A 15,989-nucleotide genomic window follows, 5' to 3' on the forward strand; every position below is an offset into this window, starting at 1 on the left:
TCCCCTTTGCTCTCTGCTGCAATGCAAAACCAAGCACTTCAAGATGCCTCTTACCTTTCCCCGTTGGCCCCCCACAGGTCACCCGTGATCCCTTCTTCTCCGCTTTTGTCCGGAGCACTGCAAAATCAAGCGGTGAGAGACGCATCCTACATTTCTCCTCTGCAGAGTCCACTATCTCCTTACCAGCAACCTATAATTCCTTCCTCCCCAACGGTGTCCAGAGCCCTGCAAAACCAGGCAGTAAGAGACATGTCCTACGCTTCTCCTCTACAAAGGCCACTATCTCCTTATGAGCAGCCCATGGCTCCTTCCTCCCCGATGGTTTCCAGAGCGCTGCAAAACCAGGCGCTGAGAGATGCCTCCTATGTTTCTCCTCTTCAAAGGCCTCAGTCCCCATATGCCCCGTCTGGGCCTTCATCTCCACTGCTTTCTGGAGCCATAAGACACAGTCAAGCACTCAGAGGTGTGGTCAGCTATCCCACTCCACAGCTCCACTCGCCATATGGACAGACATATGTTACTGGGTACGATTACATATCTGAGCCTGGGCCAGCACCGCTGCTGTATGAGGCTTTGCAGAACCGTGCCGACTTTCAGAGCGTTGCGTCTTTAAGAGCCCCAATGATGCAGCGTCCTTACGCACCTGTCAGCCCCAAGCTCCACAGCGCATTGCAGCAGAACCCAAACCTCCGCCAAGCATCCTATCACACTCCTTTGCAACTCAGATCCCCCTACCGGCCCCCGCCACCTTCTTCACCAATGCTGGCTAGTGCCATACACAATCCACAGCTCATGCAGGCATCATACAGGCTGCCAGACGGAACCTTAGTGTCGCCATATGTGGAACAGCGCTCCTCACCGCAGCTCGGTCAAGCCTTGCAAAACCAACAAATCCGGGGAGCTTCATACATTTTGCCTGATGGATCAATTATCAGGGTGGGTATTATAACAGCTTTTGTCCATATACAAAGTGTCTCAAAAATATATACTTATCCTTTGGCCATCACTTATATACTGTATAACATTTCTATTTACAGTAGGTGTGAATTGAAGTCCAATCGGTTAAATTTACTTGCAATAACAAATCTAAGATGATTTAATGGCATAAAAGAGAAGTGGAGAACACAACCCCCTAGTCTAGTCTACTTTTTCCCGCACATTCAAAAATGGTCAACCTGGTCTCCACCATTTTCCAAACATAATTGATAACGTGTACCAGTGGATTTCGCAACATTGCATTGTGGTGTTTGTGGATTATTTTGCGACAGCCTGTATAAGCGTTTTTGTGTGCTTTTCAAAAAGTAGTGTGTCACTTTCCATTCTGCCTTACACAGGACCCACGAATTCCCCAGAAACCCATGTCTCCTAACCTTGCCAGAGCGCTTCAGAACCAGGATCTCAGGACTGCTACGTACACTCTACCCGATGGCACAATTATAGATCCTAAAAACCAAGTAACATGTGATTTATGGCTCCCGATTTGAATACACATTGTTTCTGACTTTGACAACCATTAACCTGTCTCTTTGCATCCAGCAACCTGTTTCCCCGGACCTTGCTAAGGCCCTGAAGAACTCTGCTTTACGTGAAGCGTCCTACTCGCTACCCGACGGTACCATCGTCATTGATCCGAAAAAAACGAAATCCCCCAACCTCGCAGCAGCACTTCAGAACCCTTACCTGAAATCGGCATCGTACACGCTGCCCGACGGCACTATCATCATCGACCCGCGGAAGCCCGTCTCGCCGAGTCTTGCCAATGCCCTTCAGAACCCTGCCCTCAGGAACGCCTCCTTTAACCTGCCGGAGGGAGTTCGAGACCCCAATACACCCATCTCCCCAGACTTGTTAAAGGTTTGTTATCAGCCCCTAATTAAAATGCAGTGATGTGACGAAATACCTTACCTGATCTGAATCTTGCGATCAACCTTCTCCGGAACAGGCTCTTAATAACCCGGCCTTGAAGGGGGCAACACTCACCCTCCCCGATGGAACCATGATCGTCGACCCAAGAAAACCAAGGAGTCCCACCCTGACCGCTGCCCTTCTGAACCCCTACCTTAAAGGTGTATCGTACGCCCTGCCTGACGGAACCATCATCATTGACCCGCGCAAACCGCTCACTCCTGATTTGTCAAAAGTACATAATCCTAACCCTATTTGTTTTCACGACTCTGCAGGTGGTGTATAAATTTCAAATGGTTTCTTGCTTTTACTGCCCTTGTAGGCTCTTGCCAATCAAAACATTCGAAATGCTTCGTATCAACTCCCTGATGGTTCCATGGTCATCCCTGGTCAACAGCCCTCGACTCCAAACCTCACCGCTGCTCTGAGGAAGAACATGGGCCTTCGTTCTTCCGATCTCTTCCACCTCCCTCAAAATTCTGTGTTCACGGGAGCACCAAAACCCGAGAGTCCGAACCTCTCCTCTGCCCTGAAGAATGATGAACTGCGTGGCATCCGTTACAGGTCAGGAAGCAAACCGCAGAGATAAATCATGGGATCTGACATAGTTGGCATGCGACATGAAAGTTTTATCTTGAGCCACGTTTGTCCCCTAGGCTGCCGGACGGCTCTGTTCTGACAAGACGGTTTCACAATCCCAACCTGGCCAACGCCATCCAAAACCAGCAGCTTCGCTATGCTTCGTACAGACCCCCGACAGCACTATACGGCACTGATAATCGCTACGCTGCAGTCCCACCCTATGGTCCGCACTCAGGCCACTGGGCCTGGAATGCCAGAGGCGGCGGCGAAAAGGGGGAGGATGTGTGGGCCGCTGAGAGAGTTTTACCCCACGGCACAGTCCAGCATCTGGCCAAGTGGTCCATGTATAGAGAGACCGGTGTGTTGGACGGCTATTTACCCATGCCCAACGTTGAGAACGGAGAGCCTCATGATCCAGACTGGACTCCTGTCCGCGAGAGGGTTCCTGGGCAGAGTTGGTATGACAAGGTAGTAGGTAGTTTACAGAGAATCGTCTCGAATCTCGACCATGATGATCAGATCCTTCAGGCTGACTACCACGTCATTGTTTTTTTTAGATCTACTCTATCCTAAGCATGCCGACAACCAGCCACAGGGTGAAACGCTGGGCTGAAGGCATGGAGGACTTGACACAGCTGCCGTAAGCCTCACAATTGTAAAATGGGGATGCCCATTTGTAGACTCAATTCAAGGCATTGTCAAGATCCCACCTGTTTAATTTCAGCGAACTGAATGAGACCACCGTCCTGATGAACCTCAAGAAACGCTACGATCAGGAGCTCATTTACGTAATTTCTGTCCCTATGCGTATGTAATACCTCAAAAGGTACACGTCTCAATACAAAGACATTTTGATTTTCTCTTCCAAAAGACGTACATCGGCAGCATTCTGGTCTCCGTCAACCCCTACAAGCTGCTCAACATATATGGCACAGACATGGTACTGCAGTACGAGGGACACGGCCTGAGCGACAACCCTCCGTAAGACCCTACGTTTGGTGTACCCATCTTACAATGACACTTTTATGTGCTCATATTTTCTTCCGATTTTGCTGTTTGTTAAGGCTAATGAAATACATTACTAAAAACGCCACCTGGCTAGCTTAGCGGCTTGCATCCATAAGCATTAAGCACACACACCCAAATAAAATGTTTGAAAAACACAATATATCATGACAAGGAAGCAGCAGGCTTGGAGAATTGGGAGCAAGCTGGTTACTATATCAATCCCTCTAGATGCGAAGCTGTCGTCGCCGACAGGAGATGACACATGATTTTCAAATCACCGTAACTCATGAACCGTTTAAGATAGCAGCGTAATTCCAACAGATCTTTCTGTTGATACCACATAGATTACGGTAGCTGACCTTTTTTTTTTTTTTTTTTTCATCCGCACGGCGGGGGAAGACGTGCGTCATAGTGGAGCTTTGCATCGATAACACGTACCGGTCTGGGGGCGCAAAAATAGACGATGACATAGACGGGAAAAAAAATGGGCTCCCAACTATTTTTTTTGAAGTTTCCCGTCTATCGTTTATGGCCTACAAAATGGGCCATAAAGCGACTTATGTAATACTATACTTAAGAGTCCACTTTGCTAGCTTAGCGGTATTAATGTCACACGTTATTGAATAGTCCAACCTTCTTGAACTATATTGCATGACAAAAGATCGTAAAATGTGTGTCTGTGTTGCAGCCATCTTTTTGCCCTTGCTAATCTCTCCTACACCAACATGATGGATGCCAAAGACAACCAGTGTATTGTGATCAGGTACCAAGTTTGTATCGCTTTTGTTCCAGAACTTGACGCCAATTTTTGAAACTAATATCATTTATCCCATTTTTGACTGATTTCTTTGCAGTGGAGAAAGCGGGTCTGGGAAGACGGAAGCCACCAAGCTGATCCTGCGCTACCTGACAGCCATACATCACAAGCGCAACGTGACGCAACAGGTTCATTTGCCTTTTTTATGTTTTTAAACATAATTAACCCATGTAATGTAATTATAAGTAAAAAAAATATAGGCAAACTTCATTGTCACTTTTTTTTTTCCTGACCTTGTCCCGTCAGATAGAGGTAAGGCATTCAACTGCATTGTTGTCTAGCCTGTTGGAGGTTGCCATGGTAACGTGCGTTTACATATTCATTAGATCCTGGAAGCCACGCCCCTATTGGAGTCCTTTGGCAATGCCAAAACGGTGCGCAACGACAACTCATCACGCTTTGGCAAATTCACGCAAATCTGCATGGAGGAGTGAGTAAACCATTCCAACTTCCAAATGTTCATCTTGTATTTATTTTCCCACAATCCCCAACTTCCCACATTTTCCATGACAGAATTCCTGGATTCATGCAGAAAGTGTTACATTTGTGCCACATTTCTAAATCAATTCAAACCATTTCAAGTTCAAAATTGTTCGGCTCATTCGGGACATTTTGGGAAAAAATTTTTTCCACGTTTCAATCATTTCCATTTGTTTCCCAATTTCCACACTTTTCATTTCAATTCCTAAATTCAGAGACATTTGACATATTCACAGCAACTCCTCCTTCCACATTTCTCATCGATTCAGCTCATCCAGGGCATTTATCTTCCATTCTCAGGCAGCACATTAGAAGTAGTAAATATATAGATAGCAAGATGTAAAATCTCTTTCTTTAACCTCTCGTGAAATAAAACCAAAAAAATGTGCATTAGCGTAGTTGCATAAGTTACATATGAACGTTTTTTGAAAACACAAAAAAAAAAAATCACCAAACAAGAAGAGTCCAGTTGCCTCAATTCAACCCCATGATCTGGATGACTGAGAAACAAAATATTTAGCAAGCATATCGGTGTTATTTATTTATTTTGAAACAGTTAAAGATGACTCGGGCGTTTACGCTAATAGGCTAACGAATTGTGTGTGTGTTTTTTTGTTTTTTTTGTCACAACATGACCTCCGTGGTGTGTTTTTTCTCCAACCGCGAGCTAGTGAGTTATGCCCACCGCCATAACGATACCACACACACTGACAATCGAACACTCGTACGTGCAACATTAACACACGTAAGTGACGAGTTGACCGGTGCCAAAGAAGACCCAAACGCAATACACATGCAACATGTAACATGTAGTTACTTAACTCTCAACTCTTGTTTGTGCGCCTGTGCGTGTATGTGTGTGTGTGTGTGCATGCGTGCGCGTGTGTGTGTGTGTGTGCCCACTCCCACCTAATTAACCAGGGGTGTAATCAGCGGTGCCATAACATCTCAGTACCTGTTGGAGAAGTCTCGCATTGTCTTTCAGGTAAACTGGACACGCACGCACGCACGCACACATGCGCGCACACACACACACACACGGCGTCTTCTTACACGTGAGTCAGAGTGTGAGAAAGAGGAGATTCATGAGTCAGTCAGCGTGAGGTGTCAAACATGATGCTGTGTCTCTTTAATCCTGATGTCCATCAAACTTCTCCGTCAATAGCGTCTGTCGTCTGCAGGACTGAGATGACCTCACACTCACACACACACACGCGCACACACACTTGAAATGTCTTTTCTAAATAAGATCACTTGGATGCACCTGTCCTCCTTTTCCACGTAGTTGTCGGATTTTTATTGTTCTCGGCATATGTCATCCCATCGTTCTCTGATCTGAAAAGTGGCCTTTAGGTATTATTGTTTGTAATCTTTTTTTTCTCTTCTTTTTAATTGAAGGGCGGCGGTCATTAGAGTTTACCGTTCTCAAATTCACTTGTTAGTGGATTTTATTTCCCCGTTATTTGCGGACCTCCCCACTTATTTGCGTTACTTGAAAATATTTATTTATTTTTTTTATTATTTGATTTTGAAATAGTTCTATTTTTAATTATTATCATTACTACTACGCTTTCTGTAAGTACTTCATCCACAAACAAGCTGATTTTGATGACCCCGGAGGGTGGAACCCCCCCCCCCCCAGACCGCCGACCCCAGGTGGATCCCCGAGGCCCCCGCCCCGTCGACCCCACCCATTCCACGCCCCTCTCCATGACAGGCCTTAACTATAAATGAAATGCATTATGAAACTTAGTGCCGGAAAAAAAAAGTTAGCATTTATTTAGCTTAGCATAAAAAGTCAAATGGCAGCCGACGTGTTTTTACATAACTGACATCTTTCGATGCAGAATACAGGAGGTACGTATTGTATGTGCTCAATATTGAAATGTTCTATGGTGTGTTTTTGCGATTTTTTGTTTCCTGTGGTTGTCAGGCCAAATGGGAGAGAAACTACCACATCTTCTACGAGATGCTAGCCGGCCTTCCCCAGCACGAGAAGCGCTCGCTGTATCTGCAGGACGCTGAGACCTACTACTATCTCAACCAGGTACACGCACACAGAGCGCAGCTAATCAATTTCTGGCTTCACAAATGACTTGCCGTCTCCGTGCCAAGGTGACATAACATTCCCCAGACGTTGATCCATGGCCGCAAATGTAAATATGGCCCCGTGTAACCTTTCACTCTGTCGGAAGTAAATGCTTTGACATGATGAATGTCATTTGGCTATGGAGTTGGCCTTTCATCCTCGCTGACTGCGAGAGCGCGCGCTCACATTTTTTTTTTTTTAAGTTACCTTCCGCACCGCCGCGCAAGCACCCAATGTGTGTCAGTCAAGGATTTGTGGACTTTTTTTTTTTTTTTTTTTGCCGAGGCTTTTTTTTAAGGCTTGTGTGTGCACGTGAGCGCAGGGAGGGGATTGCAAAATCGCAGGCAAGGAGGACAGCGAGGACTTCCGCCGCCTGCTGAGCGCCATGGACATCCTGCACTTCAGCGCCGAGGAGCAAAAGGCCATCTACCGGCTCCTGGCCTCCATCCTCCATCTCGGCAACGTCTACTTCCAGTCGCATCAGGTCAAACGCGTCACACGCGGACGCCAGACAACGTCCGTGGCGGGCTCGCATTTTTGTTTTTGAAAACAGACAGAAAGGCCAGGTGGTTTGTTGATGAGGTTTAAAACTGTTCACGTGTATCGTATGTCAAATGAGCAAAGTAGTTTAGTTTAGTGATGAAATCATCATTCGCATTTTTTGTTTTTTTTTTAGCTGTAATTGATTTAAGTACAGTTAATTAACCATTTTTTAAAATCAAAATACATAAAAATGGGCTAAAAATAAATGTCAAAATATGTAAGTACATTGTGTGCATTAAGAAGTATAATTTATGTTGATTTGATTTTCTTTAACCAATTATTAAATAAAACACATTTTAAAATGTCTTAAAAAGTAACGTGGATCTACAATAACTCCAATAGTTTTAATAATCAAATACTACACTCATTTTTATTAACATTTAAGTATGATTAACTAACCAATTATTTATTTATCGTGTCAAATATGTTTTATTTTAATAATGAATTAAACACTAAATGAATTGGATCATAATCAATCAAGCAACTAACTAATATAATATTTTGAATGGCTCATTTGAATGATCTTTTTATTTAATTGTTACAAAAAAAAAAATAATTCATTGGATCGGATGAATGAATAAATATCGATACAAATGAATAATCCCATTTTAATCGATCAATTCTGAGGGGGGGAAAAAAAGCAAAAACGAAATAAATGCCACAAATATTCCAGGCCTCTTGATCATGTAAATGCGCAAGGGGCCAAATTCCAGAAGGCAGCGTGCCGCGTGTGACCCGCCGGCCACACGTTGCGCACCCCTGCGAGACGCTCTTGTTGACCATACTGATTGACGACGCCCCCTGCAGGCTGGCGGCGGCCATGAAGCGGCTTCGGTGGTGAGCACTCAGGAGATCCGAGTGGTCGCCGAGCTGCTGCAGGTGTCGGCCGAAGGCCTGCAGGAGTGCGTCACCTTCAAAGTTATGGTGAGCGCCGCGCCGACGACGCAGCGGCGACGACGCCGGCGACGACGCGGCGACGACGACGACGAGGCAGCGACGAGGCTTGATGGGCAGCATTTTGCCTTTGTTTGCAGGACACAGTGAGGGAAAAGATAGCCACTCCGCTCACAGTGGAGAGTGCCGTGGATGCCAGGTCTGTTAAGTCCATTTTGGGCTATTTACATCTTAGCTTAGACTTTATTTGAAGTCAGAAAGGATATTTTAAAACGATATCGTTTGTGTAACAAAATGAAAAGCAATTTAAAATTTATGAAAAAAAAAACAAAAAAAAGATGAAATCTATATTTATTCATTTATTTGTCATTGTAGTTCACCATTTCGCAGACAAGTACGTACATGTACATGTAGCAGGGGCGGAGCCGTGGGTGGGCCTGGGTGTGCACAGGCCCGCCCAGATCGACAGACTGCCAGATTCATGAAAAAAATATTTACTTTTACATTTTTAGTCAATTATTATTCAATTATTTTTCCTTTGTCATTTTATTTGAATATACGATGTGTCGGACCAGAGGATTGTGCTCAGTGAGAGAAATATTCTGCCCGCCCTAATTTTTTCAGGCCCACCCATTCGCCACGTTCCGGCTCCGCCCCTGACATGTAGCCATTTTGTTGCCAGAAGTGGGGCCTCAAAATGGACCCCTGCACCACCTATATATTTGAGGTGCAAGACTTAATCAACTAATCGACAATTAATCGATGATCAAATGAATCAACAATTATTTTGGATATCGGCGGAATCTTTTTCGGTACATGTTTCATTTCAAATTGTCCAAATGCTCGGAATTTCAGCTTCTCGACAGTAAATATCATTTCATTTCTAGTGAACACAGACGGGTTCTTTCTGTTGAATCAAACTAAAGCATCGGCTTATCCTTTGGAAAATGCAGTGACGATCAAGATTTTTACCCATTTCCAAAACTGATTCATAATTACTTTTTTTTTTGGGTGGGGTGGGGACTCTGGAGTAACACATTTTTAAATCTGAAATAAACTTGGGATTACTGCTGATGGAGGCGTCTTTGACACTCTTCCCATCTTTGAAGGGGCCACGTAAGGACAAAGTATGTAAAGGGGGCGGGGGGGGGGGGGGGGGGCGGCAGGGGTGCTCGGAGAGGCTGGGTGGGGTGGGGGGTCGCATCCTTTCAGATGCCCTCTTGTTTCCATAGGAACCAGGTTCCCTTGTTTCCATAGCAACCTTGTTACGCGTGTGCGTGTCTCGTAGAGACGCCGTTGCCAAGATCCTCTACTCGCTGCTCTTCAACTGGCTGACGGAGCGTATCAACGGACGGGTGTACCCTCGCAACGAGGCACTCTCCATCTCCATACTGGACATTTATGGATTCGAGGTCCCGTCTTTCTTTTTTTTTTTTTTTTTTTTTAATCGTATGTTAGTCCAAACTCGGACTGACATTGGCGCACTTTGAATAAAACCTCCGTAGGAGCTTCAGGTGAACAGTTTTGAGCAGCTGTGCATCAACTACGCCAACGAAACTTTGCAGTTCTTCTTTAACAAAGTCATCATCCACCAGGAGCAGGTCAGGGGACACCTTGTTTTGTCTGCAACTCCTCCTTTTTCTACCCTCACTATACCAAACCTTTCCACAAATAGCGAAAGGACACGAGGAAGTGACAACCTTGTGAAAACGTTTTTAATTGCCTAGATCAAGTTGAAACTCTAAATATACCAGGATTCACTTATTTTGTAACAACCACCCAGCACTCATGCGGAGAAGACTCTATTCTCCCACCAGCAACCCTGGTTAAACGTAGTTTTTCACTGACATACAAATATTTTGAAATAGTCAGGATGTGTCACTTCAACAGACTTCCTTGACACCCATGACTCATTTCCTGTTTTGCCACCATAGGACGTTTTAGGGAGTTACAGAAGAAGCGCAAACAGCGCAACTCGCTGAGTTTTTCCAGCTAATCTCTCGGGATCGGTTGCGCAGAAAAAAAAAAAAAGGGAATTCATGAATAGGCGGGGTTTACTGGTTGTTTTTTGGAATGAGGTCTCTGTATCAAAATGCCGAGTAGGAAAGTAGTAATTCGTCGCTGTCCTGATAAGTGAAATAAGTGTTTTTCACAGGACAAGGCGACGAATGGATGTTTTTCCGCATTGCAAAGCTACGACATGCACACCAACGCCTTGTCGATTGGCGGCGTGAAAATTTTGTCCCTGCGGAAAAAGTATGAAATGGCCACGGCTCGACTGTACGGCAATCTAACCGAGACTGCACGTGCGTCGGCATAGGAGGAGTACATGCGCGAGCAGATCGAGTGGCAGCAGCAGCAGCAGCAGCAGCCCTTCAGCCACAACCGAGCCTGCCTGGACCTCATTGGCGCAAAGCCTCACGGGATACTCCGCATACTTGACGACCAGTGTGGTTTTCCTCAGGTAGCCTTTTGCCGCCCAAAAAAAAAAAGGGAGCGGATGAGCACTGACCACCTGCTCTTTGTGCCGATTAGGCCACTGACCACACCTTCCTGCAGAAGTGCCATTATCACCACGGTAACGACCCCCTGTACGCCAAGCCAAAGACGCCCCTGCCTGAGTTCACCCTCAAACACTACGCTGGGAAAGTCACCTACCAGGTAAACGACTGTTTCCGTTGCTCGCAATTCTGGTCACGCTCTCTTTACTCTCATTACTTACAAATATACGATTGGGACCTAGTGGCGGGTCGCCATGGCCCATAGTTAGGCGTGTAACGATTCATCGAAAATATGGATTCGCTCCGATTAATGGAAGAATCGAGTTGTTTACGTTCATCTGGAAAATGATGTCTTGAAACGTTTTTTTTCATTCCAGAGGCAAAGCACATTTGGAACGTGTAGATCAAATGACGCCTTTGCGCCAAACATGATTGCGTCTTGCGTTTGTGGATGGCTGCAGAAACACACTAGCGCACAGAGACAAGCATGGGAGCAATTTTTGAAAAATCGAATCGAATCTTGGCTCGAGTGAATCGTTACATCCCTACATGTAGGACATCTTAGGTTGAGGTTGGTAGGTAGGTAGGTAGGTAGGTCACTCGGTGGGTGTGTCGATGAATTGGAAACCTGATAACCAGGAAGAAATATATAGATGGGACAAATGAGTAGGTATTTAGGTGGATAAGTGGATCAGTGGTTTGGTAGGTGGATGGGTAAGCAGGAAGGTAGGTACATAGATTGTTAAGTTGGTAGTTAGACAAGTCAAACAATTGGGTTTGTGTATGTACTTGTAGGTAGGTGGGCGGGTGGCGAAAAAGGCAGGTAGGGTCTACATAAAGGGGAACAAGGGGAAGTGGATAGGACAAATGGGTAGGGAGTAAGGATGTAACGATTCGCTCAAGCCCCGATTCGATTCGGTTTTCAGTTCCCGATTTTGATTCAATTCGATTAAGAAGAAAAAAATGAGCAAAATGAATGACTCACTTTAAAACCAAAAGATGTTTTAATTTTAACATCTACATTTTGTCCTTTTTACAAACAATACATTTTTGTAACTTGTAAAAAAAAAAAAACTGAATAAACTAATCATTTTGACATCTTAACTACATTTTTGTCTTGTTATCAGTGTTTTGTTAGTGCCAGAACTAAACAATGTACAATCGATTTGGCTGTTGTCATTACAAATCCTGTCGTGATCAAAATTTCAATATCGATTCTACAATTTTTTTTTTTTTTTTTACATCAATGCCTATTTTAAGCGGTTTAAATTGATTTTAAATCGATTTTCGATGAATCGTTACATCCCCAGTAAGGAGGTAGATAGATAGGTCGGAAGTTAGGCTAGATAGGTAGGAAGGTATCGAGAAAGATATGTAGGTAAGTGCACCGGCATGTAGATGGTAGACACACTAATTGGATGGATTAAGATTCGTTTTGATGGATTGGAAGCAATCGTTATTAAGTAGGTTGGTCAAATGAGAAATGAAGTTGCTGGGTCATACCTGTTTAGTTCATCCGTCTAATGTTTTGGCTTCTAGGTGAACAAGTTTCTGGACAAGAACTTTGACACGGTCCGCCAAGATGTCCTGGACCTTTTCATCCGCAGCAAAAACGGAGTCAGACTTGGACTGTTTTGAAGTCGCCTGCATGCCGCCTGCCTGCGCGCTTACCCGTGTGCGTGTGTCACCTCACCAGATGGTGTCCGACCTCTTCCTGAAGCATTCCGAGGCGCTGTCGCGGCATCGCCGCTTTCAGGCCGGCACGGTCGGCGCCAAGTTTCAGAGCAGCTTGCAGGAGCTACTGGAGAAGATGGAGAGGTAGGAACAAACGCTCCAATTTCTCCATGTAGTCTATGTATGCTCTCTTTTCATTTTCAAGGTGCCGCCCTTACTTTGTGCGCTGTATCAAGCCAAACCAGCGGAAGGTATCGGACTACGAGCACGTGTCGTCGAGTGCGTGACGTCGCGCTCGCAAACGTGCTCACGCGGGGCGGGTTTTGTGTCGGTTCAGGAAGCCGCCGTGTTTGACGCGGACCTGGTGAGCGCCCAGCTGCGCTACTCCGGAATCATGGAGACCATTCGGATACGCAAGGAGGGCTATCCCGTCAGATTGACTTTTCGCAGCTTCCTAACCAGGTGGGTTGGTCGATAGCTAGGCGGGCGGCGGTGACGTAGGATGAGGTTCGCGGCTCGTTCCTTTTTGCTGGGAATTAATACCGGCGCCAAATATTGGTTATCGGCCTCGGTATCGTCCCGCAAAAAAAAAACAAAAAAACTCCTCGAATGCAAACAATAGCACATCATATACCGAATCACGGTTTTATCCGTATGCGTGCATGCAGGTACAAAGCGCTGCTCTGCCTGAAAGACCCGCCCATGGCCGACGGAGAAAACTGCGCGATCATGCTGCGAAAGCTGGGACCCGTCAAGGTCGGCTCCTACCAGCTGGGAGTCACTAAGGTCCACCGAAACACACACACACACACACACACACTCACAGGAAGAGGATGCAGTTAAATGCTTGCGTGTGTGTGTGTGTGTGTGCGCGTAGATCTTCCTGAAGGAGGATCTGCACCAGCTCCTGGAGGGCAAGCGCGACCGCGTGCTCAACATCGCCGCCCTCACGCTGCAAAGATACGTGCGCATGTACTTCATCCGCAAGAACTTTGTAGAGTTCCGGCACCGCATGACGCTGCTGCAGGCCAGATGCAAAGGATACGTTGTCAGGTGAGCCAGCAAACGGCCTCCGTTGGCAATGACGGACGCCCGTTTTTGTGGACGGGAGTCGAGGAGACTTTTAAAAAGGATGGACTAAGCAAGGAAGGAAATGGGTTTTGGTCCGTCCCTGTATTCGTCCCTAATCGGGTCAAGTATCGACTGACGTACTGTGTCGGGTTCTTTTAAAAAGCAAGAGCACCGTTCTCTTCTGCGATACCACGAATCCGCCATTATTTAAGTGACTGCAACAACACTTTTTGGGGGTGCATTCCCTGCAGTAACATTGTACTCACAGGCATTGTCTGCCCTCTAGTGGTTCAACACATGTAGAACATGGATTAGGACACTAGGGGTGGGACTCTATGGGTACCTCACCTCACCTCACGATTCGATCCGATAATGATTCAAAGGCCCACGATTCGATTCGATTCCAATTCAGAGGCCTGTGATTCGATTCGATTCTGATGCAGCACTATGTTGGATTACATTTTATAATGCAGGCAAAACACTGGTACCTTTTTAAAAACCAAAAACTCAAGGAAGAGTGATTTAGAGAATGATTTCTATTTCACACTTTGACTTTGCTGCGCTCGTGTGACATTTTGCCTGTTCCGCCATCCTGTCACGTATTAGCTTAGCCTAGCACAGACATCTGACATACAAACGCACTTAATCACTTGCACACGCTAGCTTAGTTTCTTTTTTTAGTTCAACTTTAAATATCGATTATTCATATGAATCGATTCAGAATCTTTTTAATACACCGAACGATGCATTGAAAAAATGATTATCGTTCCCACCCCTATAGGACGCCCATTTCACTGCCAATAGACAGAAACAGCCTGTCTTGTGTGTGTAATCCGGGATAAAGTATGTATGGGGCCTAGGAAAAAAGATGGAAAACTATTTTATTTTGGTCGCTACGTGTTAACATTTAATCCATACCTTATCCCATTGCATGCAAAGTATGTCCTTGTCTGGAACATCTCTAGAGGGTAAAAACCTCTGCCAGCGCCACCGTACACCTAAAGCCACGATCCGGTGGAAGTGGAAGTCTTTCATATCCTCCTAATTGTTTTATTGCGGTGGGGACGGACTGGCGGAATATAAGGACGGAAGCACTTGAAAAGGGCTAGGACGGACGACGATAGTTTTTATAAATAAGGCCGGAGGGACAATGAGGAAGAGTGCCCAGGTCGCGGACGGAGGACGGACCGGCAAAATAGGCTCAAGTGCCCATCTCTGATCATATCAAATAACTCACATTGTTGTTGTCTTGTTTTCCATTTACGCGGACAGAAAGAAGTTTGCTCGCAGGAGGAAATGTCTTGTCAAGTTGCGCGCCACGTTGCGAATCATCGTCAGTCGGCGGCGGTACATGAGGGTACGTATGGGTGGGTGTAATGGACGTTGAAAACGTGACTCACTGAGAATTTTTTTCCCCAAATGGTGGCTTGCTGTTTTAGTAGTTTACAATTCAACAATATACATTTTATTGGGGGAAAAAAAAACGTCGTAAAATATATTGATAGTTAAAATATCCTCTATCCTTTATCCGCAACAAAAAGGTATGATTCTAATAATATGTTGTGAATCACATGTTGATTTTGATTTGAGAAATTTGAGAAAACAATACATTAATTATACATACAAATTAAAATCCAATAATCAATCAAGTAAATAATTCATGATTACAATGAACATAATTATTATCAGTATATATTTTAACTCAAGTTAAAATGAATTTGTCAGTTTAAACTTAAAACACACACACACACACACACACAAAATGGTTAGTGTGAATGGCAGTTTTGCAATTTTACCTTTAATACAAGTACAGTCATTAATATGGACTCAAATCAAATTTGATTGTTTTAATGCAATTCCATCGGCCCACGGGTGGGTTTTCGCGTCGTGCCCGCGGGATATTCGCTATACACAGAACAACTTCAAAGCATTCCCCAGCATGCCGTATATGGCTAGAAAACTGAGTTTCCGCAGATTCGAATGATACCAAACATTATAAGATACAATCATATCTGCAGGCTCGGCGAGCATTTAAGTCAAAACAATCGCTAACGCACAAAAAAATATAGAACTCACCATTTCAGCCTCAAATGTGTGACACAATTTCATAATCCATCAGAAATGATCCTATTACGTCCACAAGGGTCCAGTAAAAGTATTCCAGTAATATAGTTAGTCCACAACAAGCCTGACATCCATAAAGTCACGTTATTAGCTGCTCCAACCGTTACATATTGTGTACCTATTTTCCATCATAGATTGAGTTAGCTTTGACGATTCAGCCACACGAGATTTCAAAACATAGGCTGGACCTTATGTTTGTTTGTTTGATTGATTGCTTGCTTGATCCAATAAACAAATGTTTCCCGTGTCAGGAGTTCAACAACAGCCAATGAAGAAATTATGTGCGCAAATAGTACCACCC

At 44.9% G+C, this 15,989-nt stretch overlaps 2 protein-coding genes across 2 annotated transcripts in view; both read left to right on the forward strand.

The window, feature by feature from the left end:
• The first annotated feature begins 249 nt into the window (after nt 1-249).
• LOC147146568 (uncharacterized) lies at nt 250-1,887 on the forward strand. Its single transcript, XM_086032828.1, has 3 exons — nt 250-936; nt 1,335-1,454; nt 1,537-1,887. The coding sequence occupies exons 1-3, from the start codon at nt 250-252 to the stop codon at nt 1,885-1,887; spliced, it is 1,158 nt and encodes a 385-aa protein (XP_085888954.1).
• A 926-nt stretch (nt 1,888-2,813) lies between these two features.
• LOC147146569 (unconventional myosin-XV-like) overlaps nt 2,814-15,989 on the forward strand; it is a 37,670-nt gene continuing 24,494 nt past the window's right edge. The window contains exons 1-23 of the mRNA XM_086032992.1: nt 2,814-2,955; nt 3,045-3,127; nt 3,212-3,275; nt 3,359-3,468; nt 4,184-4,258; nt 4,350-4,440; nt 4,639-4,742; nt 5,714-5,777; nt 6,726-6,839; nt 7,204-7,365; nt 8,232-8,348; nt 8,459-8,517; nt 9,607-9,730; nt 9,824-9,919; nt 10,639-10,782; nt 10,854-10,979; nt 12,359-12,436; nt 12,516-12,637; nt 12,699-12,744; nt 12,831-12,955; nt 13,162-13,279; nt 13,371-13,546; nt 14,837-14,921. Coding sequence (XP_085889118.1) covers nt 2,830-2,955; nt 3,045-3,127; nt 3,212-3,275; nt 3,359-3,468; nt 4,184-4,258; nt 4,350-4,440; nt 4,639-4,742; nt 5,714-5,777; nt 6,726-6,839; nt 7,204-7,365; nt 8,232-8,348; nt 8,459-8,517; nt 9,607-9,730; nt 9,824-9,919; nt 10,639-10,782; nt 10,854-10,979; nt 12,359-12,436; nt 12,516-12,637; nt 12,699-12,744; nt 12,831-12,955; nt 13,162-13,279; nt 13,371-13,546; nt 14,837-14,921 — 2,409 coding nt within the window. The 5' untranslated portion in view covers nt 2,814-2,829. The remainder of the gene's footprint in view (nt 2,956-3,044; nt 3,128-3,211; nt 3,276-3,358; nt 3,469-4,183; nt 4,259-4,349; nt 4,441-4,638; nt 4,743-5,713; nt 5,778-6,725; nt 6,840-7,203; nt 7,366-8,231; nt 8,349-8,458; nt 8,518-9,606; nt 9,731-9,823; nt 9,920-10,638; nt 10,783-10,853; nt 10,980-12,358; nt 12,437-12,515; nt 12,638-12,698; nt 12,745-12,830; nt 12,956-13,161; nt 13,280-13,370; nt 13,547-14,836; nt 14,922-15,989) is intronic.

Source organism: Filicampus tigris, chromosome 6 (genome assembly GCF_054856515.1).
Source record: "Filicampus tigris isolate MCC_2025a chromosome 6, RoL_Ftig_1.0, whole genome shotgun sequence".
NCBI classification, from domain to species: Eukaryota; Metazoa; Chordata; class Actinopteri; order Syngnathiformes; family Syngnathidae; genus Filicampus; species Filicampus tigris.

What these genes read in the sequence shown, in the direction of transcription:
- LOC147146568 (XM_086032828.1), top strand. Translation starts at nt 250, where the DNA reads ATGTCCTACGCTTCTCCTCTACAAAGGCCACTATCTCCTTATGAGCAG. An exon ending in CTGATGGATCAATTATCAGG is followed by an intron (nt 937 to 1,334) that starts GTGGGTATTATA and finishes TGCCTTACACAG; the next exon opens with GACCCACGAATTCCCCAGAA. An exon ending in TTATAGATCCTAAAAACCAA is followed by an intron (nt 1,455 to 1,536) that starts GTAACATGTGAT and finishes CTTTGCATCCAG; the next exon opens with CAACCTGTTTCCCCGGACCT.